Below are 27,153 nucleotides of genomic sequence, written 5' to 3'. Positions count from 1 at the left end.
AAAATATATACTTATCATGGTTAAATTAAAATATGAAAGTGCTTATTATGCGTGCAGTTATTCAACATCTTAAATACCCGCAACTGAACAAAAGTCTCATTTTGTATAAGAACATAACCTCTACTGTCTTTAGCACGTCGGTCTGTACACTTACAATTATTTAATATTATTTATTAAAATATATGCTCCGATACGAAATAAATGAACAAGATATTATTATGCTAGCAATTCTAAAACAAAGGGTATCTTAATTACAATGACCATACTAATACATATATACATATGTGTTTACTCACCAGCGACAGTTGATTGTGGGACTGTGGTCTTTTTTGCGACTGCCATTTCAGATGCTACGACTGTATCAACTAATCCAGTGACATATGTGAGAGTAGATCAGTATATAATCATACAGAATATGATATAAATAAAAACAAATAGAACTGAAAGTTCAAAAAGGCGATTAGCATAGTACTTGTCGAAATACTACTTACCACATGGGCAGAAGAATCTGACTTCATAGTCTGGGCACTGCTTTGATTGTTGGTGCTCATTAAAGCATAATAAACCTACATTCGGTTCACACGTTATTCTTCCCTGACCACTAGTTTGATCATACGGAGACTCTGAACCTACAGCTCTGCACTCAATACTGACAGGGTTTATACATACATCATAAGTAGCTCGTATCATTCCATGTGATTCATAGTCACCCATTGAATCAGGGTTGTTAGTGTTGAACCAGTTTGTCCATTTACCATCTGGACATAAGTTAGACGATGCCTGATCTAAAGTTGTTCCTTCATGAATAATTGCTATAAGATAAAAATAAACACATTTTTCACAATCATGATCAAATAATGATCAAAATATAGGATATAATTCAGTAGTTGAGGGAAATTACTGTACCAAAATTTACATTTCATTAACTGCTCAAGGGCTATTTGATATGTATCTGACATCAATATACAGTAGGACTGATGTTAAGATAGAAATAAATATATTATATCTTCATGGCTTTATGTGCACATTTAAGCCAATCAATATTGTGTTACGTCAAATTAAAAAAAAACGAAAACAATTTCATTAACAATATTCTATATCTGTATTTGGTGTATCTTTGTCAAATTATACTTGCACATCTTTGGCTGTATATACACATGGACGAACAAATGAATACTTCAATTAAACCTATGTATATTTTTCCAAGATTGAATCATGAAATATTGTAACTGGTCACTATCCATCATATGACTTAGCCCTTCTATGCCATGTTCAATAATTTCATACTTCCAATTGCTATGTGTTTAGACGCAGTGTGTTTCCATAGTAAATATTTTCTATAAAACGTTAATCAATAAATGTATTTAATATGAGAAATAGTCTAATAGATCAGACAATCATGCTTGAACTGTCAAATTGACTGACCACGCCAATTTTATTAACATCACAGTTATAGACAATTGAAATATCTCCCCGCCTAAATATGTATATTATGAGATGAAGCATTCTCACATACAGTACCATTATATATGTCATTTTGTCAAGCTAGAAGGCTTAACACTAGGATAAGATAATATTTATATTCTACTAATACTGTTCTATTTACCAGTAGATGTAGACTGCCTGATTGTGGTGACATCGGCTTTAGTGCTTTGTTTCCCTAGTGTTGTTGACTCGAGTTCTGCGGGTATAGTCTCCTGTTCTGTGATTATATATATATATATATATATATATATATATATATATATATATATATCATATAATCGTACGAAATACAATGAATTAAAAATCGTGCACAATGAATATATTCAAAATTCTGTAGGCTAGTTAGATTGATGAAAAGCTTTCTGAAATTAAAACTTACAGACATAGAAAAACATAGAAAAATCTAAGCTTTGCTTGTATTTGAAATTCGGATTTATATCTGTAAATTGGTCTTGATCATAATAATTTTACTAATAAATATAATACTGTTCTATTTACCAGTAGCTGTAGACTGCCAGATTGTGGCGACATCGGCTTTAGTGGTTTGTTTTTCTGGTGTTGTCGACTCGAGTTCTGTGGGTATAGTCTCTTGTTTTGTGATAAACGTAATTTATCGTAAACGTAAATTATCATATAATCGTACGAAATACAATGGATATTACAAATCGTGTACAATGAATATACTTAAAGTTTTGTAGGCTAGTTAAATTAATGAAACCCCTGAAGTTAAAACATACTAACAAAGCACATCTATGTAAGCTTTGCCTGTATTAGAATTTTGTAATGTATGTAAATAATAATAATCATAATAAATTTAATATTGGACTATTTACCAGTAGCCGCGGAGGGCGAACTTGTGGTGACATCAACTTCAGTTATTTGGTTTACTAGTGTAGTCAACTCGGGTGCTACGGTTATAATCCCTTGTTCTGTGATATGTGTGAAAGTGAATAACCATGCATCCGAAATGCAATAAAAATACATTCACAAATCAGGAACACTTAAACTTGTTTCTAAAATTATAGTTTACTAATCCTTTCTTAAATTGAAATTTTCGATTTAAAATACAAAACTTATATACATAAAAATACGCATATGATCTCCACCGTATGCATGGTGTTATGTCAAGTGTTTAGAAAGGTGTGAGCAAATCCTGCATCATATATATTAAAAATCAACAAAGTGTGAACATTTTCTCTCAAAGCTAGTTAGATATTTCATATTGCATAGCAATTAAACTATTTGATATGTTTATCTAACAATATATTAATAATCAATATATAAAGAGTAACCAATATAATTTGGACTATCGATACAAACTATGTATGAGTGCAGTCAGTCAGCATTTTCTATATCCATTTGTCCTTCGCTAGTTTATCATGCTAGAAGTAATAGTGATCGAAATGATTGTACTAATTATATAAACAAAAATAAGTGATGTATATATAAGTTTACCTACCACCTTCAGTTGATTGCAAAATTGTGGTTACATCTGCTTTAGTGGTTTGTTTCAAAGATGTTTTAGTCCAAGATTCTATTCATATGGAAAAATGGATAATTATATCATAAGATGATATATTTCAGTGTTATAATGAAACATAAAACTCTAGAATAATATATATACAATTTGTTTAGGTTAGTTACATGAATACACTTGGCCATTAAAAATCTACACTAAATACAAAATGGATGGATGGTAGAAAGAAGAAATACAAGGCGCGTATACAGTTCCTGAAACAATTAAATCAAATTATAATATGTCAAAATATTATATGTTCGCATATATGTCTGTAATAAACAAGTTCCTCTGGAATTCAAAACGTAAACTACTGAATCAATAGTTTTAGTCAGACTTCTAAATGTAAACAAATCTGGACACATAATTCGCTATAATCTGATTGACAGTGAGCAAATTAAACTGTTACTATTCAGTGGGATACAAGTTTGCGGTGAATGAGCTAGCGGCGGTTTTTCTAATTATCCCCAAATTTAGTTTACTACGGTGATCAAATCCAAATCATGGTCACTCCGAAGAAGCACGTAATGTATGTTTGGCACAGTGCTATACTAGAGGGATCTTCCTGTTACAATATGTTACTGCTGTGAAGCATTAGAACATATTATTGTGCTTGTTGTAAAATACAGTGATTACGTATGACATATGTTTATGCGCAGTTTAATGTTATTATATCTACAACTTTTTATTTAATGCAACATCTAATTCTCCTGTAACACTAGGACCTAATAATAGTAATAATAATAGTTTCTAATTCAGATCTAGGTGTCGCTGTGCGTAAATCTGCGAGGTAGATTGTGGTATTGAGCATGCTCATTTCACATTTTGTTGGTGTGAGCTAGAATAAGACACTGACATACATTTCTGACGTGGACAAAATCGAAGGTCTGGAACAGAACAGCATGAGAAAAACATAAAATTTTTGTTGGACATCTGGATAATGGGTTTGTAAAACATATTTAAATTTGAATTTTGCTATAATTGTTTAGATTAACATTGTACTAATAATGGGATTAAAATTATATTAAATGATATATATTGCAAAGAAAAACACAAACAAAGAAAATGAAACAATGTTGTCATGATCTGGATAAAAAAATATATATCATACATATGCAAATATGCACGTATATTCAACATACCTGCTGGTGTTGATAGCGAGATAGTAGTGGAATCAGCTTTGGTGGTCTGCCTAACTTCTTCCGTCAATTCGGGCGTGGCAGTTGTGGTGCTTAGTTCTACAATATGAATAATGTTCATTATGTCAACATACACGTACTAATAATGATTTCAGCTCACATTGGATAATCAAGTACATTGTCAGATGTATTAAGCACATGGTTTGTTCTGGACACGCCACATGTTTTAACATAATATTATGCATATTGATATTGTCAGATCAAGATTTGTTATCCTGTTATCCCATGTTTACATTTCCATATCTACGAAAAATACATTTCTATGCGCGGAGAAGTTGAGGTTAGGAACATTTTAAATGACGTCTCAAATGTCTGCAGTTTTATAACACACACATATTTTAGTCAACATCATAAACTCCCAGAATTATTCGAAATAATATTATTGTTAACAATAACTCAAGAAATAATTCGTAAAACGATCAACATCATATGATATTGGAAAGTTTGTGATACTCAAAGATATTTCCCCCACATTCACTATCAATACCCGTCTAATAACATCTTTAGTTTCTTGTAGGAATAATACGGAGTATGTGTAAAAACAAATGAAGATCAATATAATTGAGAGAAGATTTTATGAAACCAGAAATATAAATAATTGATTGTCTATTTGAAACATTGGTTTCTAATTTCCTTGAAAGAAACATAAAATATAATAATATGTGTTACTTTGTTGCACCATCAACAAGAAAACCACTGATCACACACATATAAAGTTGAATAGTTAATTAATTAAAATTAGACTACTTACCACATGGACAGAAGAATCTGACTTCGTAGTCTGGGCACTGCTTTGATTGTTGGTGCTCATTAAAGCATAATAAACCTACATCCGGTTCACACGTTATTCTACCCTGACCACTAGTTTGATCATACGAAGACGCTGAACCTACAACTCTGCAGTCGATACTGACGGGGTCCATGCATACATCATAAATAGCTTGTATCATCCCAACTAATTCATAGTCACCTATCGCATTAGGGTCGTTAGTGTTGAACCAGGTTGTCCATTTACCATCTGGACATAAGTTAGAGGTTGTGTGAACTAATGTTGTTTCTTCAACTGTAATCAAATGAAATGTATCATATGTATACACTGATGCATGAAAAATATGTATGTAAACACATATGAATTACGTCTACAGCTCACAGAAACACGATTTTTTAAAACAAACATTCAGATAGGCGAACGAAATAATAGTAAAAGTATTTGCTATTAAAATCGTTGCTTGACCTTAAAACGTTATTGTTCTTCAAAATTATATTGATATTTCACTCTCTGATGTATGATATATATGCGCATTGAAGCCTATAGTTTTTGTTTACACACTCATCAGATTATACTAAAATTTACATCCGGATTAATCCAGCATCTTCCTCAAATTTCATCAAAACTTATTTACATTCTGGTGTTTTAACTACTTAAGATCACCACCATGTGCGAGAATAATATTCGGACAGACGGGAGTTTACACCGAGACGATTATTTGAATACATTTGATGTATTTAGCACCCAGTACAAGTCTTCCTTGAGTCTGATTGCTTGTTGATTTCTCCATTTCCATCATTAACGAAACATGCTCAAAGGGGTGAATTAAGAAAATAAATTGTATTGTCGAAGGTAGTGATGTTAAATGTGCAAATATCTACACATGATACTACATAATACGTTCTACCCCATTCCAACTAAACGTATATAATTGATATATGAGACAATATACGACTATTGTAAATTATGATTTGTACAATTATGAGAGGCAAAAGTTTTTATAATAAAACTAAAACCATAAATATTTCATTCCCCTACATAGTTGCCAATACAATAATCACACTGGTTATATGAAATCTATAATATTATGAGCAATATATGACATTGGTATTAGTTTACACCCGTTATAAATGAGAGAGAATGCGATAATTTCAGCACGGGTGCAATTATGTGAAAGCATGTTAAACTACAGTCTATACATGGTGCATGAACCATAACAATGTGTGACCTGTCGACTATGGGAGGTATTAAGACGATTTGACATGGTTTCATGCCATGTCAACAAATTGAAATCAATTCAATCTATGCAAGGCGATTATAGAGTAAATGTTATGTTACACTCAATACTACATATGTGTTTATTTATCAATTGTGCATACTTAAACTTCACTAAATTTCAGTTTTACAACAGTTCACATTTTATGTTAATATGGCTGAATGCGATCCCTGCCCCTATGTGTGTGAAAAGTGCAGATTCTACCTGGTGTGTATGTTAGATAAATATGGCAACTACACACATTCTAGCCGTCTATGCGTTGTGTAATCATCTCTTTTATAATTATAGACAAATGCTTAATTGGAGTAACACATTTGTTCACTGCTAGTCGTATCAGGTATAAAGCATATGTATCTGTCGAATATTCATCCAATACACAAATACCCCCAAAGAACGCCCGTGTTAGGAAAGGTTGGAATATTATTTTTTGCTGTGAAATGTACATTATGTTTATTGTAACATTTACATTTTAAGGAACAATTGATATTTTAATAAAAAATAAATGAAGCTAAACAAGTTAACATGAATCAACTCTTCAATCGTCTCCCCGTGGGACAACTTCCCAGTAATCACGTTCGTTTATTTGAAATGCGCCTTCTTTATCGAAAATATTAAGTCCATAAAAAGCATTCTGTGTGGTGATAATTGTTCAGGATACATTGGCTTAATTTTTCAATCATCAATTTTCGCTTATGCAATTGAAACAGCTTAATGCAATTGATCAGTGATAGCACCTAATGGTTTTAAAATGAAGCATTACTAGAATTGGCGTAATTAATAAACATAATTGTTCATCAACATGTCATTTATGCTAGTATGCTATACATTATGAAATCACATTTTTCTTCAAAAAGTATCCAATTTTACCATTATGAACGTTTGAATGTATACGATCAAAATAATATATTCAAAGATTTCAAATTACATGACATATAAACTGCATAATGAATTGATAGCGGGAGACAATTACACTTCTAACTTGGACCATGCTGTTGATTGGTAATGACCGGCGATGTTTGTGTGATTATAGGAATCGTAGTTCCAATCGTGGATTCAAAGGAGTCAGTCGCAGTGTAAAATTCTGCAAACGTAACATGACATACTTTATTTACAGCATGATACATGACAAAATTATGCAGAATAATACTCGTACTGCTGAATTTAAAAAAAAAGTATTTTGTTAACGATATGACAATAATATTATATAAAAATATTAAACTTTGTACAAATCACCAATCAAATCCCTATCCGACATTACTAACCTGCAGCTGATCCTGTTATTTCTTCATCCGGGGCAAGAGTTGGTATGGTTGTTGTTGTGTGTACTTGTTTAGCTGTTGATATCATTAAACATTTGTGTTGATAATTTTGGTGACGATATTATTATGATTCTTTACATAATGTGATGTTTTATTCCTACCTATCAATATTGATCTACACAATTTCATTAAAATTAGTTATTATACATTACATGAAAGATGAAATAAACGGCAAGCTATTGTTATATTGAGAATATGACAAATCAATTGAACGATATTAAGGAACACATCTAGCAAGTGAGGTTAGCCACACTTTCTGTTATCACATTACACTACACTGCCATCCACCAGAAATACACTGAGTTACTTGTTCTCTTGGCATGTCACAATGAACTGCATGCTAGCGTATTGCATTTCTCGCACCACTGAGCTTCTATAGCAAGTACTTTTCAGTCCAATATGATCCGTAAGTGAGAAACAGCAATGAATTGATCTTTCCACGACATTCGGTGATTCATATTGAACAAAATACATGTTGAACAACAAAACCTGTTAATATTATTTGCAGATATGGAGTCATCAACAGCCAATTAATGTGGCAAGATGAATTGTTACCTGTTTCAGTCGTCTTTTTGTGAGTTGAAGTCCGTTCGGGTGTAGTTAATGGTACTTTTTTGGTTGTCGATAGAACTGGAATGCTTGTTAAAATGGATTCTAGAAATTTGAAAATGCACGAGTGTGATTATCAGTAGCAGAAGATGTTCAATGAGCAAATGTTTACATACGACACTACAGAATTTGTATTAGGACCCATTGCAACTAAACATAAACTATTAATATATGAGTCATAGTGTAACACTTGTACACTATTATTTGTCCATATATTTCACTGTTTAATGCACTAATGTTTTTTTTTATAATGACAGTACAACAACATGTGAAGTTAAACAGACTTCTATAAACATTGTTTGCAAAGATAGTGGCCCTAAATCGCCCAAAATACATGCTGAACAACAAAGCTGGTCTATGATATTTGCAGATATGAATTCAGCAACAGCCAAAGAATGTAGCCAGATGAATTGTTACCTGTTTCAGTCGTCCTTTTGTGAGATGGAGTCAGTTCGGGTGTAGTTGATGGTACTTCTTTTGTTGATGATACAAATGGAATGCTGGTTGAAATGAATTCTACAAATGAGAAATTGTACGAGAGTGTTTATCTGTAGTATAAGATGTTCAATGAGCCATTGGCTACATATGATACTGCTGAAAGAGTATTAGGATATTTGAAGCTAAACATAAAATATTATTATATGAGTCAGAATGTAACAATTGTACACTGTTAATTGTCCAGATATTTCAATTTTTGACGCACTATTTTTTTTATAAATAAAGTACAACCAAATTTGAAGCTAAACAGACTACCATAACTAGTTTTTACAGTCGCCATCCCCTGAGACACATTCCCAGTAATGGCGTTCTTTTCACAGTCTTTGGTTGTAGACACAAAATGAACACTATATATGTGAACCTCTATCCTTCGGAACGTTTGAACTGTGCTTTCTTTATCGATAATACAAAACACATAAAAGGCATTCAGAGAGATCACAATCATTAACAAAACTTTGAAATTATATTTCAGTAAACGATTTACAGATGTGTTTACAAATTGTGCTTTGGGGTGAAAGTCTATTAATTTTCATGTAGTTTGAAAAAAAGCTCACCAAAAAATTACAATATTTGAAATAATGTAACTTGAATTGTTATTTCCTTGATTGCAGATTGCAATTCCTCAGTGCATTCACTTAACTATGGACTAATATTATGGGTTTCAAGCACATCTGTTGTGCTTATTTTTGACATAATACATAGAAACATAATGATACAATATTATTATTGGTTTAATTAATGCATATGACAATAATTTTATTCAATAGTAACAACTATGATCAACAACTCAGTGTTACCACCTTATTCGAACAAACGCTGTTGAAAAAGTGCTAACTGTTCAGTATTAAATTTGTACACATCAGATGTAGTTAATTATGTTATTGATAACAATAGAGTTACCAATGTTTATATCCTGTCGGATATTACTAACCTGTTTCGGTTATTTCTTCATCCCGGGCCAGATTTGGTATGGTTGTTGCTGTGTGTACATGTTTAGCTGTTGATATAATTAAACATTTGTTTTGATGAATTTGGTGACGATATTATCATGATTCTTTTCGTAATGTGATGTTTTATTCCTACCTATCAATATTGATCTACACAATTTCATTAAAATTAGTTATTATTCGTTACATGAAAGATGAAATAAACGGCAAGCTATTGTTATATTGAGAATATCACAAATCACTCCAACAATATTTAGGAACAAATCTAGCATGCGAGGGTAGCCACACTTTCTGTTTTCACCAAATACACTACAATCCACCAGAAATACACTTAGTTACTCGTTCTCTTGGCATGTCACAAAAAAATGCATGTTGGCGTATTGCATTTCAGGCACCACTGAGCTTCTATAGCAAGTACTTTTCAGTCCAATATGATCCGTAACTGAGAAACAGCACTGAATTGATCTTTTCACGCCATTCGGTGATTCATATTGAACAAAATACATGTTGAACAACAAAATCTGTTAGTAATATTTGCAGATAAGAAGTCATCAACAGCCAATTAATGTAGTCAGATGAACTGTTACCTGTTTCAGTCGTCTTTTTGTGAGGTGAAGTCAGTTCAGGTGTAGTTGATGTTACTTCTTTGGTTGTCGATACAACTGGAACGCTCGTTGAAATGGAATCTATGAATGAGAAAATGCACGAATGTGTTTATGAGTAGCAGAAGATGTTCAATGAGCAAATGCTTAGATACAATACTACACAATTTGTATTAGGATCCATTGCAACTAAAAATAAAATAATAATATACGAGTCACAATGTAACAATTGTACATTATTATTTGTCCAGACATTTCACAGTTTGATGCTCTAACGTTTTTTTATAATGACAGTACAACCGCATGTGAAGCTAAACAGACTTCTATAAACATTGTTTTCAAAGATATTCGCCCTAAATCGACCAAAATACATGCTGAACAACAAAGCCGGTCTATGATATTTGCAGATATGAATTCAGCAACAGCCAAAGAATGTAGCCAGATGAATTGTTACCTGTTTCAGTCGTCCTTTTGTGAGATGGAGTCAGTTCGGGTGTAGTTGATGGTACTTCTTTTGTTGACGATTCAAATGGAATGCTGGTTGAAATGGATTCTACAAATGAGTAATTGTACGAGTGTGTTTATCTGTAGTATAAGATGTTCAATGAGCAAATGACTACATATGATACTGCAGATTGAGTATAAGGATATTTTCACCTAAACATAAAATATTATTATATGAGTCAGAATGTAACAATTGTACACTGTTATTTGTCCAGATATTTCAATTTTTGATGCACTATTTTTTTATAATTAAAGAACAACCAAATATGAAGCTAAACAGACTACCATAACTATTTTTTTCAGTCTTCACCCCCTGACACACACATTTCCAGTAACGGCGTTGTTTTCACAGCCTTTGGTTGTAGACACAAAATGAACACTATTTATGTGAACCTCTATCCTTCGGAACGTTTGAACTGTGCTTTCTTTATCGATAATACAAAACACATAAAAGGCATTCAGAGAGATCACAATCATTAACAAAACTTTGAAATTATATTTCAGTAAACGATTTACAGATGTGTTTACAAATTGTGCTTTGGGGTGAAAGTCTATTAATTTTCATGTAGTTTGAAAAAAAGCTCACCAAAAAATTACAATATTTGAAATAATGTAACTTGAATTGTTATTTCCTTGATTGCAGATTGCAATTCCTCAGTGCATTCACTTAACTATGGACTAATATTATGGGTTTCAAGCACATCTGTTGTGCTTATTTTTGACATAATACATAGAAACATAATGATACAATATTATTATTGGTTTAATTAATGAATATGACAATAATTTTATTCAATAGTAACAACCATGATCAACAACTCAGTGTTACCACCTTATTCGAACAAACGCTGTTGAAAAAGTGCTAACTGTTCAGTATTAAATTTGTACACATCAGATGTAGTTAATTATGTTATTGATAACAATAGAGTTACCAATGTTTATATCCTGTCGGATATTACTAACCTGTTTCGGTTATTTCTTCATCCCGGGCCAGATTTGGTATGGTTGTTGCTGTGTGTACATGTTTAGCTGTTGATATAATTAAACATTTGTTTTGATGATTTTGGTGACGATATTATTATGATTCTTTTCGTAATGTGATGTTTTATTCCTACCTATCAATATTGATCTACACAATTTCATTAAAATTAGTTATTATACGTTACATGAAAGATGAAATAAACGGCAAGCTATTGTTATATTGAGAATATCACAAATCACTCCAACAATATTTAGAAACAAATCTAGCATGCGAGGGTAGCCACACTTTCTGTTTTCACCAAATACACTACAATCCACCAGAAATACACTTAGTTACTCGTTCTCTTGGCATGTCACAAAAAATGCATGCTAGCGTATTGCATTTCAGGCACCACTGAGCTTCTATAGCAAGTACTTTTCAGTCCAATATGATCCGTAACTGAGAAACAGCACTGAATTGATCTTTTCACGCCATTCGGTGATTCATATTGAACAAAATACATGTTGAACAACAAAATCTGTTAGTAATATTTGCAGATAAGAAGTCATCAACAGCCAATTAATGTAGTCAGATGAACTGTTACCTGTTTCAGTCGTCTTTTTGTGAGGTGAAGTCAGTTCAGGTGTAGTTGATGTTACTTCTTTGGTTGTCGATACAACTGGAACGCTCGTTGAAATGGAATCTATGAATGAGAAAATGCACGAATGTGTTTATGAATAGCAGAAGATGTTCAATGAGCAAATGCTTAGATACAATACTACACAATTTGTATTAGGATCCATTGCAACTAAAAATAAAATAATAATATACGAGTCACAATGTAACAATTGTACATTATTATTTGTCCAGATATTTTACAGTTTGATGCTCTAACGTTTTTTTATAATGACAGTACAACCGCATGTGAAGCTAAACAGACTTCTATAAACATTGTTTTCAAAGATATTCGCCCTAAATCGACCAAAATACATGCTGAACAACAAAGCCGGTCTATGATTTTTGCAGATATGAATTCAGCAACAGCCAAAGAATGTAGCCAGATGAATTGTTACCTGTTTCAGTCGTCCTTTTGTGAGATGGAGTCAGTTCGGGTGTAGTTGATGGTACTTCTTTTGTTGACGATTCAAATGGAATGCTGGTTGAAATGGATTCTACAAATGAGTAATTGTACGAGTGTGTTTATCTGTAGTATAAGATGTTCAATGAGCAAATGACTACATATGATACTGCAGATTGAGTATAAGGATATTTTCACCTAAACATAAAATATTATTATATGAGTCAGAATGTAACAATTGTACTCTGTTAAATGTCCAGATATTTCAATTTTTGATGCACTATTTTTTTATAATTAAAGAACAACCAAATATGAAGCTAAACAGACTACCATAACTATTTTTTTCAGTCGTCACCCCCTGACACACACATTTCCAGTAACGGCGTTCTTTTCACAGCCTTTGGTTGTAGACACAAAATGAACGCTATTCATGTGAACATCTATCCTCGAGAACGTTTGAACTGTGCTTTCTTTATAGATAATACCAAACACATAAAAGGCATTCAGAGAGATCACAATCATTAACGAAACATTGAATTTATAATTCAATGAAAGATTTACAGCTTTTTTTGCAAATTGTGCTATGGGGTGAAAGTATTTTATTTTCATGTAGTTTTAAGAAAAAGATTACTAACACATTACAATATTTGACATAATGTAACTTGAATTGTTATTTCCTTGATTGCTGCTCGCAATTCCTCAGTGGATTCACTTAAAAATGGACCAATATTATGTGTTTCAAGCACGTCCGTTGTGCTTATTTTTGTGGTGGAACATATTGAGTCTCGTGACATAATACTTAGAAACATAATGATGCAATATTGGAATTGGTCTAATTAATGTAAATAATGCTCATCAACATATGATGTAATTTACAATTATACATACATTAAAGTAAAATTTTCAACAAAGTCATCAAATTATATCATCTATAAACAACATGGATATTTGTATTTTATTTTGTTTAAATGCATAAAATTCAAATAAAACAATCAAACATTTCAAATTAAATGAAAAATAAACTACATAATAAATTGATAGCATGAGACAAATGACACTTCTCACCTGTATCGCCCCGTTGAGTTGTAATGACCGATGATGTTTGTGTGATTGTAGGACTTGTTGTTCCAATCGTGGATTCAAATGAGTCAGTCGCAGTGTAAAATTCTGCAAACGTAACAAGATATACTTTATTTACAGCATGATACATTACAAAATTATGCCGAATGCGACTCGTACTGATAAATTTTGAAAAAACATCAACATCGATATGACAATAATTGTATTCAATAGTAACAACTATGATCAACAACTCAGTGTTACCACCTCATTTGACTAAACACTGTTGAAAGAGTTCTAACTGTTCAGTTTTAAATTTGTAGTCTTCAGAAATAGTTAATTATGTCATTGATGAAAATAGAGTTACCAATGTTTATATCCTGTCGGATATTACTAACCTGTTTCGGTTATTTCTTCATCCGGAGCCAGAGTTGGTATGGTTGTTGCTGTGTGTACTTTTTTAGCTGTTGATATAATTAATCATTTGTGTTGATGATTTTGGTGACGATAATATTATGATTCTTTTCGTAATGTGATCCTTTATTCCTACCTATCAATATTGATCTACACAATTTCATTAAAATTAGTTATTATACGTTACATGACAGATGAAATAAACGGCAAGCTATTGTTATATTGAGAATATCACAAATCACTTGAACAATATTTAGGAAAAAAATCTAGCATGTGAGGGTAGCCACACTTTCTGTTATCACCAAATACGCTACCATTCACCAGAAATACACTGAGTTACTCGTTCTCTTTGCATGTCGCAAACAACTGCATGCTAGCGTATTGCATTTCTCGCACCACTGAGCTTCTATTGCAAGTACTTTTCAGTCCAATATGACCCGTAACTGAGAAACAGCAATGAATGTATCTTTCCACGATATTAGGTGATTCATATTGAACAAAATACATGTTGAACAACAAAATCTGTTAATAATATTTGCAGATATGAAGTCATCAACAGCCAATTAATGTAGCCAGATGAATTGTTACCTGTTTCAGTCGTCTTTTTGTGAGGTGAAGTCAGTTTGGGTGTAGTTAATGGTACTTCTTTGGTTGTCGATAGAACTGGTACGCTCGTTGAAATGGATTCTAATAATGCGAAAATGCACGAGTGTGTTTATCAGTAGCAGAAAATGTTCAATGAGCAAATGTTTACATACAATACTACAACATTTTATTAGGATCCATTGTAACTAAACATAAACTATTAATATACGAGTCACAGTGTAACAATTGTACATTATTATTTGTCCAGATATTTCACTGTTTGAAGCACTAATGTTTTTTTTATAATGACAGTACAACCACATGTGAAGCTAATCAGACTTCTATAAACATTGTTTTCAAAGATAGTCGCCCTAAATCGACCAAAATACATGCTGAACAACAAAGCCGGTCTATGATTTTTGCAAATATGAATTCAGCAACAGCCAAAGAATGTAGCCAGATGAATTGTTACCTGTTTCAGTCGTCCTTTTGTGAGATGGAGTCAGTTCGGGTGTAGTTGATGGTACGTCTCTTGTTGTCGATACAAATGGAATGCTCGTCGTTGAAATGGATTCTACAAATGAGAAAATGTACGAGTGTGTTTATCTGTAGTATAGAATGTTCAATGAGCAAATGACTACATATGATACTGCAGAATGAGCATGACGATATTTGCAGCTAAACATAAAATATTATTATATGAGTCAGAATGTAACAATTGTACACTGTTATTTGTCCAGATATTTCAATTTTTGATGCACTATTTTTTTTATAAATAAAGTACAACCAAATATGAAGCTAAACAGACTACCATAACTATTTTTTTCAGTCGTCACCCCCTGAGACACATTTCCAGTAATGGCGTTCTTTTCACAGTCTTTGGTTGTAGACGCAAAATGAACGCTATTCATGTGAACTTCTATCCTCCAGAACGTTTTAACTGTGCTTTCTTTATCGATAATACCAAACACATAATAGGCATTCAGAGAGATCACAATTATTAACGAAACATTGAAATTATATTTCAATGAAAGATTCACAGCTTCTTTTGCAAATTGTGCTACGGGGTGAAAGTCTTTTATTTTCATGTAGTTTTAAGAAAAAGATTACCAACACATTACAATATTTGACATGATGTGACTTGAATTGTTATTTCCTTGATTGCTGATTGCAATTCCTCAGTGGATTCACTTAAAAATGGACTAATATTATGTGTTTCAAGCACGTCTGTTGTGCTCATTTTTGTGGTGGAACATATTGAGTCTCGTGACATAATACTTAGAAACATAATGATGCAATATTGGAATTGGTCTAATTAATGTAAATAATGCTCATCAACATATGATGTAATTTACAATTATACATACATTAAAGTAAAATTTTCAACAAAGTCATCGAATTATATCATCTATAAACTACATGGATATTTGTATTTAATGTTGTTTAAATGCATAAAATTCAAATAAAACAATCAAACATTTCAAATTAAATGAAAAATAAACTACATAATAACATCAACATATGATGTAATTTACAATTATACATACATTAAAGTAAAATTTTCAACAAAGTCATCAAATTATATCATCTATAAACAACATGGATATTTGTATTTTATTTAGTTTAAATGCATAAAATTCAAATAAAACAATCAAACATTTCAAATTAAATGAAAAATAAACTACATAATAAATTGATAGCATGAGACAAATGACACTTCTCACCTGTATCGCCCCGTTGAGTTGTAATGACCGATGATGTTTGTGTGATTGTAGGACTCGTAGTTCCAATCGTGGATTCAAATGAGTCAGTCGCAGTGTAAAATTCTGCAAACGTAACAAGATATATACTTTATTTACAGCATGATACATTACAAAATTATGTAAAATGATACTCGTACTGATAAATTTTGAAAAAAAATCAACATCGATATGACAATAATTGTATTCAATAGTAACAACTATGATCAACAAATCAGCGTTACCACCTCATTTTCCTAAACGCTGTTGAAAGAGTTCTTACTGTTCAGTTTGAAATTTGTAGACTTCAGAAGTAGTTAATTATGTCATTGATGAAAATAGAGTTACCAAAGTTTATATCCTGTCGGATATTACTAACCTGTTTCGGTTATTTCTTCATCCGGAGCCAGAGTTGGTATGGTTGTTGCTGTGTGTACTTTTTTAGCTGTTGATATAATTAATCATTTGTGTTGATGATTTCAGTGACGATATTATTATGATTCTGTTCGTAATGTGATGTTTTATTCCTACCTATCAATATTGATCTACAAAACTTCATTAAAATTAGTTATTATACGTTACATGAAAGATGAAACAAACGGCAAGCTATTGTTATATTGAGAATATCACAAATCACTTGAACAATATCTAGAAAAAAATCTAGCATGCGAGGGTAGCCACACTTTCTGCTATCACCAAATACGCTACCATTCACCAGAAATACACTGAGTTACTCGTTCTCTTGGCATGTCACAAACAACTGCATGTTAGCGTATTGCATTTCTCACACCACTGAGTTTCTATTGCTAGTACTTTTCAGTCCAATATGACCCGTAACTGAGAAACAGAAATGAATTTATCTTTCCACGATATTAGGTGATTCCTATTGAACAAAATACATGTTGAACAACAAAATTTGTTAATAATATTTGCAGATATGAAGTCATCAACAGCCAATTAATGTAGGCAGATGAATTGTTACCTGTTTCAGTCGTCTTTTTGTGAGGTGAAGTCAGTTTGGGTGTAGTTAATGGTACTTCTTTGGTTGTCGATAGAACTGGTACGCTCGTTGAAATGGATTCTAGAAATGCGAAAATGCTCGAGTGTGTTTATCAGTAGTAGAATATGTTCAATGAGCAAATGTTTACATACGATACTACAGAATTTGTATTAGGATCCATTGTAACTAAACATAAACTATTAATATATGAGTCACAGTGTAACAGTTGTACATTATTATTTGTCCAGATATTTCGCTGTTTGAAGCACTAATGTTTTTTTTATAATGACAGTACAACCGCATGTGAAGCTAAATAGACTTCTATAAACATTGTTTTCAAAGATCGTCGCCCTAAATCGACCAAAATACACGCTAAACAACAAAGCCGGTCTATGATTTTTGCAGATATGAACTCAGCAACAACCAAATAATGTAGCCAGATGAATTGTTACCTGTTTCAGTCGTCCTTTTGTGAGATGGAGTCAGTTCGGGTGTAGTTGATGGTACGTCTTTTGTTGTCGATACAAATGGAATGCTCGTCGTTGAAATGGATTCTACAAATGAGAAAATGTACGAGTGTGTTTATCTGTAGTATAGAACGTGCAATGAGCAAATGACTACATATGATACTGCAGAATGAGTATTAGGATATTTGCAGCTAAACATAAAATATTATTATATGAGTCACAATGTAACAATTGTACAATGTTATTTGTCCAGATATTTCAATTTTTGATGCACTATTTTTTTTATAAATAAAGTACAACTTAATATGAAGCTAAACAGACTACCATAACTATTTTTTTTCAGTCGTCACCCCCAGAGACACATTTCCAGTGATTGCATTGTTTTCACAGTCTTTGGTTGTAGACACAACATGAACGCTATTCATGTGAACTTCTATCCTCCAGAACGTTTGAACTGTGCTTTCTTTATCGATAATACCAAACACATAATAGGCATTCAGAGAGATGACAATCATTAACGAAACATTGAAATTATATTTCAATGAAAGATTTACAGCTTTTTTGCAAATTGTGCTACGGGGTTAAAGTCTTTTATTTTCATGTAGTTTTAAAAAAAAAGCTTAACAACACATTACAATATTTGAGATAATGTAACTTGAATTGTTATTTACTTGATTGCTGATTGCAATTCCTCAGTGGATTCACTTAAAAATGGACCAATATTATGTGTTTCAAGCACGTCTGTTGTGCTTAATTTTGTGGTGGAACGTATTGAGTCTCGTGACATAATACTTAGAAACATAATGATGCAATATTGGAATTGGTCTAATTAATGTAAATAATGCTCATCAACATATGATGTAATTTACAATTATACATACATTAAAGTAAAATTTTCAACAAAGTCATCGAATTATATCATCTATATACTACATGGATATTTGTATTTAATTTTGTTTAAATGCATTAAATTCAAATAAAACAATCAAACATTTCAAATTAAATGAAAAATAAACTACATAATAAATTGATAGCATGAGACAAATGACACCTCTCACCTGTATCGCCCCGTTGAGTTGTAATGACCGATGATGTTTGTGTGATTGTAGGACTCGTTGTTCCAATCGTGGATTCAAATGAGTCAGTCGCAGTGTAAAATTCTGCAAACGTAACAAGATATACTTTATTTACAGCATGGTACATTACAAAATTATGCCGAATGATACTCGTACTGATACATTTTGAAAAAAAATCAACATCGATATGACAATAATTGTATTCAATAGTAACAACTATGATCAACAACTCAGTGTTACCACCTCATTTGACTAAACGCTGTTGAAAGCGTTCTAACTGTTCAGTTTTAAATTTGTAGACTTCAGAAGTAGTTAATTATGTCATTGATGAAAATAGAGTTACCAATGTTTATATCCTGTCGGATATTACTAACCTGTTTCGGTTATTTCTTCATCCGGAGCCAGAGTTGGTATGGTTGTTGCTGTGTGTACTTTTTTAGCTGTTGATATAATTAATCATTTGTGTTGACGATTTCGGTGACGATATTATTATGATTCTTTTCGTAATGTGATGTTTTATTCCTACCTATCAATATTGATCTCGCCAATTTCATTAAAATTATTTATTATACGTTACATGAAAGATGAAATAAACGGCAAGCTATTGTTATATTGAGAATATCACAAATCACTTGAACAATATCTAGGAAAAAATCTAGCATGTGAGGGTAGCCACACTTTCTGTTATCACCAAATACGCTACCATTCACCAGAAATACACTGAGTTACTCGTTCTCGTGGCATGTCACAAACAACTGCATGCTAGCGTATTGCATTTCTTGCACCACTGAGCTTCTATTGCAAGTACTTTTCAGTCCAATATGACCCGTAACTGAGAAACAGCAATGAATTAATCTTTCCACGATATTAGGTGATTCATATTGAACAAAATACATGTTGAACAACAAAATCTGTTAATAATATTTGCAGATATGAAGTCATCAACAGCCAATTAATGTAGCCAGATGAATTGTTACCTGTTTCAGTCGTCTTTTTGTGAGGTGAAGTCAGTTTGGGTGTAGTTAATGGTACTTCTTTGGTTGTCGATAGAACTGGTACGCTCGTTGAAATGGATTCTAGAAATGCGAAAATGCACGAGTCTGTTTATCAGTAGCAGAAAATGTTCAATGAGCAAATGTTTACATACAATACTACAAAATTTGTATTAGGATCCATTGTAACTAAACATAAACTATTAATATACGCGTCACAGTGTAACAATTGTACATTATTATTTGTCCAGATATTTCACTGTTTGAAGCACTAATGTTTTTTTTATAATGACAGTACAGCCGCATGTGAAGCTAAACAGACTTCTATAAACAATGTTTTCAAAGATTGTCGCCCTAAATCGACCAAAATACATGCTGAACAACAAAGCCGGTCTATGATTTTTGCAGATATGAATTCAGCAACAGCCAAAGAATGTAGCCAGATGAATTGTTACCTGTTTCAGTCGTCCTTTTGTGAGATGGAGTCAGTTCGGGTGTAGTTGATGGTACGTCTCTTGTTGTCGATACAAATGAAATGCTCGTCGTTGAAATGGATTCTACAAATGAGAAAATGTACGAGTGTGTTTATCTGTAGTATAGAATGTTCAATGAGCAAATGACTACATATGATACTGCAGAATGAGCATGACGATATTTGCAGCTAAACATAAAATATTATTATATGAGTCAGAATGTAACAATTGTACACTGTTATTTGTCCAGATATTTCAATTTTTGATGCACAATTTTTTTTATAAATAAAGTACAACCAAATATGAAGCTAAACAGTGTACCATAACTATTTTTTTCAGTCGTCACCCCCTGAGGCACATTTCCAGTAATGGCGTTCTTTTCACAGTCTTTGGTTGTAGACACAAAATGAACGCTATTCATGTGAACATCTATCCTCCAGAACGTTTGAACTGTGCTATTTTTATCGATAATACCAAACACATAATAGGCATTCAGAGAGATCACAATTATTAACGAAAAATTGAAATTATATTCCAATGAAAGATTTACAGCTTTTTTTGCAAATTGTGCTACGGGGTGAAAGTCTTTTATTTTCATGTAGTTTTAAGAAAAAGATTACCAACACATTACAATATTTGACATAATGTAACTTGAATTGTTATTTCCTTGATTGCTGATTGCAATTCCTCAGTGGATTCACTTAAAAATGGACCAATATTATGTGTTTCAAGCACGTCTGTTGTGCTTATTTTCGTGGTGGAACGTATTGAGTCTCGTGACATAATACTTAGAAACATAATGATGCAATATTGGAATTGGTCTAATTAATGTAAATAATGCTCATCTACATATGATGTAATTTACAATTATACATACATTAAAGTAAAATTTTCAACAAAGTCATCGAATTATATCATCTATAAACAACATGGATATTTGTATTTAATTTTGTTTAAATGCATAAAATTCAAATAAAACAATTAAACATTTCAAATTAAATGAAAAATAAACTACATAATACATTGATAGCATGAGACAAATGACACTTCTCACCTGTATCGCCCCGCTGAGTTGTAATGACCGACGATGTTTGTGTGATTGTAGGACTCGTTGTTCCAATCGTGGATTCAAATGAGTCAGTCGCAGTGTAAAATTCTGCAAACGTAACAAGATATACTTTATTTACAGCATGATACATTACAAAATTATGCCGAATGATACTCGTACTGATAAATTTTGAAAAAAAATCAACATCGATATGACAATAATTGTATTCAATAGTAACAACTATGATCAACAACTCAGTGTTACCACCTCATTTGACTAAACGCTGTTGAAAGAGTTCTAACTGTTCAGTTTTAAATTTGTAGACTTCAGAAGTAGTTAATATGTCATTGATGACAATAAAGTTACCAATGTTTATATCCTGTCGGATATTACTAACCTGTTTCGGTTATTTCTTCATCCGGAGCCAGAGTTGGTATGGTTGTTGCTGTGTGTACGTTTTTAGCTGTTGATATAATTAATCATTTGTGTTGATGATTTCGGTGATGATATTATTATGATTCTTTTCGTAATGTGATGTTTTATTCCTATCTATCAATATTGATCTACACAATTTCATTAAAATTAGTTATTATACGTTACATGAAAGATGAAATAAACGGCAAGCTATTGTTATATTGAGAAAATCACAAATCACTTGAACAATATTAAGGAAAAAATCTAGCATGTGAGGGTAGCCACACTTTCTGTTATCACCAAATACGCTACCATTCACCAGAAATACACTGAGTTACTCGTTCTCTTGGCATGTCACAAACAACTGCATGCTAGCGTATTGCATTTCTCGCACCACTGAGCTTCTATTGCAAGTACTTTTCAGTCCAATATGACCCGTAACTGAGAAACAGCAATGAATTTATCTTTCCACGATATTAGGTGATTCATATTGAACTAAATACATGTTGAACAACAAAATCTGTTAATAATATTTGCAGATATGAAGTCATCAACAGCCAATTAATGTAGCCAGATGAATTGTTACCTGTTTCAGTCGTCTTTTTGTGAGGTGAAGTCAGTTTGGGTGTAGTTAATGGTACTTCTTTGGTTGTCGATGGAACTGGTACGCTCGTTGAAATGGATTCTAGAAATGCGAAAATGCACGAGTCTGTTTATCAGTAGCAGAAAATGTTCAATGAGCAAATGTTTACATACAATACTACAAAATTTGTATTAGGATCCATTGTAACTAAACATAAACTATTAATATACGCGTCACAGTGTAACAATTGTACATTATTATTTGTCCAGATATTTCACTGTTTGAAGCACTAATGTTTTTTTTATAATGACAGTACAGCCGCATGTGAAGCTAAACAGACTTCTATAAACAATGTTTTCAAAGATTGTCGCCCTAAATCGACCAAAATACATGCTGAACAACAAAGCCGGTCTATGATTTTTGCAGATATGAATTCAGCAACAGCCAAAGAATGTAGCCAGATGAATTGTTACCTGTTTCAGTCGTCCTTTTGTGAGATGGAGTCAGTTCGGGTGTAGTTGATGGTACGTCTCTTGTTGCCGATACAAATGAAATGCTCGTCGTTGAAATGGATTCTACAAATGAGAAAATGTACGAGTGTGTTTATCTGTAGTATAGAATGTTCAATGAGCAAATGACTACATATGATACTGCAGAATGAGCATGACGATATTTGCAGCTAAACATAAAATATTATTATATGAGTCAGAATGTAACAATTGTACACTGTTATTTGTCCAGATATTTCAATTTTTGATGCACAATTTTTTTTATAAATAAAGTACAACCAAATATGAAGCTAAACAGTGTACCATAACTATTTTTTTCAGTCGTCACCCCCTGAGGCACATTTCCAGTAATGGCGTTCTTTTCACAGTCTTTGGTTGTAGACACAAAATGAACGCTATTCATGTGAACATCTATCCTCCAGAACGTTTGAACTGTGCTATTTTTATCGATAATACCAAACACATAATAGGCATTCAGAGAGATCACAATTATTAACGAAAAATTGAAATTATATTCCAATGAAAGATTTACAGCTTTTTTTGCAAATTGTGCTACGGGGTGAAAGTCTTTTATTTTCATGTAGTTTTAAGAAAAAGATTACCAACACATTACAATATTTGACATAATGTAACTTGAATTGTTATTTCCTTGATTGCTGATTGCAATTCCTCAGTGGATTCACTTAAAAATGGACCAATATTATGTGTTTCAAGCACGTCTGTTGTGCTTATTTTCGTGGTGGAACGTATTGAGTCTCGTGACATAATACTTAGAAACATAATGATGCAATATTGGAATTGGTCTAATTAATGTAAATAATGCTCATCTACATATGATGTAATTTACAATTATACATACATTAAAGTAAAATTTTCAACAAAGTCATCGAATTATATCATCTATAAACAACATGGATATTTGTATTTAATTTTGTTTAAATGCATAAAATTCAAATAAAACAATTAAACATTTCAAATTAAATGAAAAATAAACTACATAATACATTGATAGCATGAGACAAATGACACTTCTCACCTGTATCGCCCCGCTGAGTTGTAATGACCGACGATGTTTGTGTGATTGTAGGACTCGTTGTTCCAATCGTGGATTCAAATGAGTCAGTCGCAGTGTAAAATTCTGCAAACGTAACAAGATATACTTTATTTACAGCATGATACATTACAAAATTATGCCGAATGATACTCGTACTGATAAATTTTGAAAAAAAATCAACATCGATATGACAATAATTGTATTCAATAGTAACAACTATGATCAACAACTCAGTGTTACCACCTCATTTGACTAAACGCTGTTGAAAGAGTTCTAACTGTTCAGTTTTAAATTTGTAGACTTCAGAAGTAGTTAATTATGTCATTGATGACAATAAAGTTACCAATGTTTATATCCTGTCGGATATTACTAACCTGTTTCGGTTATTTCTTCATCCGGAGCCAGAGTTGGTATGGTTGTTGCTGTGTGTACTTTTTTAGCTGTTGATATAATTAATCATTTGTGTTGATGATTTCGGTGATGATATTATTATGATTCTTTTCGTAATGTGATGTTTTATTCCTATCTATCAATATTGATCTACACAATTTCATTAAAATTAGTTATTATACGTTACATGAAAGATGAAATAAACGGCAAGCTATTGTTATATTGAGAAAATCACAAATCACTTGAACAATATTAAGGAAAAAATCTAGCATGTGAGGGTAGCCACACTTTCTGTTATCACCAAATACGCTACCATTCACCAGAAATACACTGAGTTACTCGTTCTCTTGGCATGTCACAAACAACTGCATGCTAGCGTATTGCATTTCTCGCACCACTGAGCTTCTATTGCAAGTACTTTTCAGTCCAATATGACCCGTAACTGAGAAACAGCAATGAATTTATCTTTCCACGATATTAGGTGATTCATATTGAACTAAATACATGTTGAACAACAAAATCTGTTAATAATATTTGCAGATATGAAGTCATCAACAGCCAATTAATGTAGCCAGATGAATTGTTACCTGTTTCAGTCGTCTTTTTGTGAGGTGAAGTCAGTTTGGGTGTAGTTAATGGTACTTCTTTGGTTGTCGATAGAACTGGTACGCTCGTTGAAATGGATTCTAGAAATGCGAAAATGCACGAGTCTGTTTATCAGTAGCAGAAAATGTTCAATGAGCAAATGTTTACATACAATACTACAAAATTTGTATTAGGATCCATTGTAACTAAACATAAACTATTAATATACGCGTCACAGTGTAACAATTGTACATTATTATTTGTCCAGATATTTCACTGTTTGAAGCACTAATGTTTTTTTTATAATGACAGTACAGCCGCATGTGAAGCTAAACAGACTTCTATAAACAATGTTTTCAAAGATTGTCGCCCTAAATCGACCAAAATACATGCTGAACAACAAAGCCGGTCTATGATTTTTGCAGATATGAATTCAGCAACAGCCAAAGAATGTAGCCAGATGAATTGTTACCTGTTTCAGTCGTCCTTTTGTGAGATGGAGTCAGTTCGGGTGTAGTTGATGGTACGTCTCTTGTTGTCGATACAAATGGAATGCTCGTCGTTGAAATGGATTCTACAAATGAGAAAATGTACGAGTGTGTTTATCTGTAGTATAGAATGTTCAATGAGCAAATGACTACATATGATACTGCAGAATGAGCATGACGATATTTGCAGCTAAACATAAAATATTATTATATGAGTCAGAATGTAACAATTGTACACTGTTATTTGTCCAGATATTTCAATTTTTGATGCACAATTTTTTTTATAAATAAAGTACAACCAAATATGAAGCTAAACAGTGTACCATAACTATTTTTTTCAGTCGTCACCCCCTGAGGCACATTTCCAGTAATGGCGTTCTGTTCACAGTCTTTGGTTGTAGACACAAAATGAACGCTATTCATGTGAACATCTATCCTCCAGAACGTTTGAACTGTGCTATTTTTATCGATAATACCAAACACATAATAGGCATTCAGAGAGATCACAATTATTAACGAAAAATTGAAATTATATTCCAATGAAAGATTTACAGCTTTTTTTGCAAATTGTGCTACGGGGTGAAAGTCTTTTATTTTCATGTAGTTTTAAGAAAAAGATTACCAACACATTACAATATTTGACATAATGTAACTTGAATTGTTATTTCCTTGATTGCTGATTGCAATTCCTCAGTGGATTCACTTAAAAATGGACCAATATTATGTGTTTCAAGCACGTCTGTTGTGCTTATTTTCGTGGTGGAACGTATTGAGTCTCGTGACATAATACTTAGAAACATAATGATGCAATATTGGAATTGGTCTAATTAATGTAAATAATGCTCATCTACATATGATGTAATTTACAATTATACATACATTAAAGTAAAATTTTCAACAAAGTCATCGAATTATATCATCTATAAACAACATGGATATTTGTATTTAATTTTGTTTAAATGCATAAAATTCAAATAAAACAATTAAACATTTCAAATTAAATGAAAAATAAACTACATAATACATTGTTAGCATGAGACAAATGACACTTCTCACCTGTATCGCCCCGCTGAGTTGTAATGACCGACGATGTTTGTGTGATTGTAGGACTCGTTGTTCCAATCGTGGATTCAAATGAGTCAGTCGCAGTGTAAAATTCTGCAAACGTAACAAGATATACTTTATTTACAGCATGATACATTACAAAATTATGCCGAATGATACTCGTACTGATAAATTTTGAAAAAAAATCAACATCGATATGACAATAATTGTATTCAATAGTAACAACTATGATCAACAACTCAGTGTTACCACCTCATTTGACTAAACGCTGTTGAAAGAGTTCTAACTGTTCAGTTTTAAATTTGTAGACTTCAGAAGTAGTTAATTATGTCATTGATGACAATAAAGTTACCAATGTTTATATCCTGTCGGATATTACTAACCTGTTTCGGTTATTTCTTCATCCGGAGCCAGAGTTGGTATGGTTGTTGCTGTGTGTACTTTTTTAG

At 32.2% G+C, this 27,153-nt stretch overlaps 2 protein-coding genes across 2 annotated transcripts in view; both read right to left on the bottom strand.

Moving 5' to 3' along the window:
* The window catches only part of LOC102804954 (uncharacterized), a 49,861-nt gene extending 48,902 nt beyond the window's left edge, over nt 1-959 (bottom strand). The window contains exons 1-3 of the mRNA XM_085498398.1: nt 917-959; nt 492-812; nt 297-365 (exon numbers count right to left, since the gene is read on the bottom strand). Coding sequence (XP_085354524.1) covers nt 297-365; nt 492-812; nt 917-959 — 433 coding nt within the window. The remainder of the gene's footprint in view (nt 1-296; nt 366-491; nt 813-916) is intronic.
* Nucleotides 960-4,943: 3,984 nt separating this feature from the next.
* The window catches only part of LOC102801589 (uncharacterized), a 72,893-nt gene continuing 50,683 nt past the window's right edge, over nt 4,944-27,153 (bottom strand). The window contains exons 68-99 of the mRNA XM_085498397.1: nt 27,088-27,153; nt 26,696-26,797; nt 25,624-25,725; nt 25,154-25,252; nt 24,551-24,616; nt 24,159-24,260; nt 23,087-23,188; nt 22,617-22,715; nt 22,014-22,079; nt 21,623-21,724; nt 20,551-20,652; nt 20,081-20,179; nt 19,478-19,543; nt 19,086-19,187; nt 18,013-18,114; nt 17,543-17,641; nt 16,940-17,005; nt 16,546-16,647; nt 15,294-15,395; nt 14,825-14,923; nt 14,221-14,286; nt 13,829-13,930; nt 12,759-12,857; nt 12,290-12,388; nt 11,688-11,753; nt 10,675-10,773; nt 10,206-10,304; nt 9,603-9,668; nt 8,591-8,689; nt 8,120-8,218; nt 7,508-7,579; nt 4,944-5,263 (exon numbers count right to left, since the gene is read on the bottom strand). Of these exons, the coding sequence (XP_085354523.1) occupies nt 4,944-5,263; nt 7,508-7,579; nt 8,120-8,218; nt 8,591-8,689; nt 9,603-9,668; nt 10,206-10,304; nt 10,675-10,773; nt 11,688-11,753; nt 12,290-12,388; nt 12,759-12,857; nt 13,829-13,930; nt 14,221-14,286; nt 14,825-14,923; nt 15,294-15,395; nt 16,546-16,647; nt 16,940-17,005; nt 17,543-17,641; nt 18,013-18,114; nt 19,086-19,187; nt 19,478-19,543; nt 20,081-20,179; nt 20,551-20,652; nt 21,623-21,724; nt 22,014-22,079; nt 22,617-22,715; nt 23,087-23,188; nt 24,159-24,260; nt 24,551-24,616; nt 25,154-25,252; nt 25,624-25,725; nt 26,696-26,797; nt 27,088-27,153 (3,131 nt within the window). The remainder of the gene's footprint in view (nt 5,264-7,507; nt 7,580-8,119; nt 8,219-8,590; nt 8,690-9,602; nt 9,669-10,205; nt 10,305-10,674; nt 10,774-11,687; nt 11,754-12,289; nt 12,389-12,758; nt 12,858-13,828; nt 13,931-14,220; nt 14,287-14,824; nt 14,924-15,293; nt 15,396-16,545; nt 16,648-16,939; nt 17,006-17,542; nt 17,642-18,012; nt 18,115-19,085; nt 19,188-19,477; nt 19,544-20,080; nt 20,180-20,550; nt 20,653-21,622; nt 21,725-22,013; nt 22,080-22,616; nt 22,716-23,086; nt 23,189-24,158; nt 24,261-24,550; nt 24,617-25,153; nt 25,253-25,623; nt 25,726-26,695; nt 26,798-27,087) is intronic.

Source organism: Saccoglossus kowalevskii, chromosome 4 (assembly GCF_978046115.1).
Source record: "Saccoglossus kowalevskii chromosome 4, keSacKowa6.1, whole genome shotgun sequence".
Taxonomy (NCBI): domain Eukaryota; kingdom Metazoa; phylum Hemichordata; class Enteropneusta; family Harrimaniidae; genus Saccoglossus; species Saccoglossus kowalevskii.
Note: the sequence above shows the minus strand (reverse complement) of the source record. Positions and strands in the feature narration are given on the sequence as shown.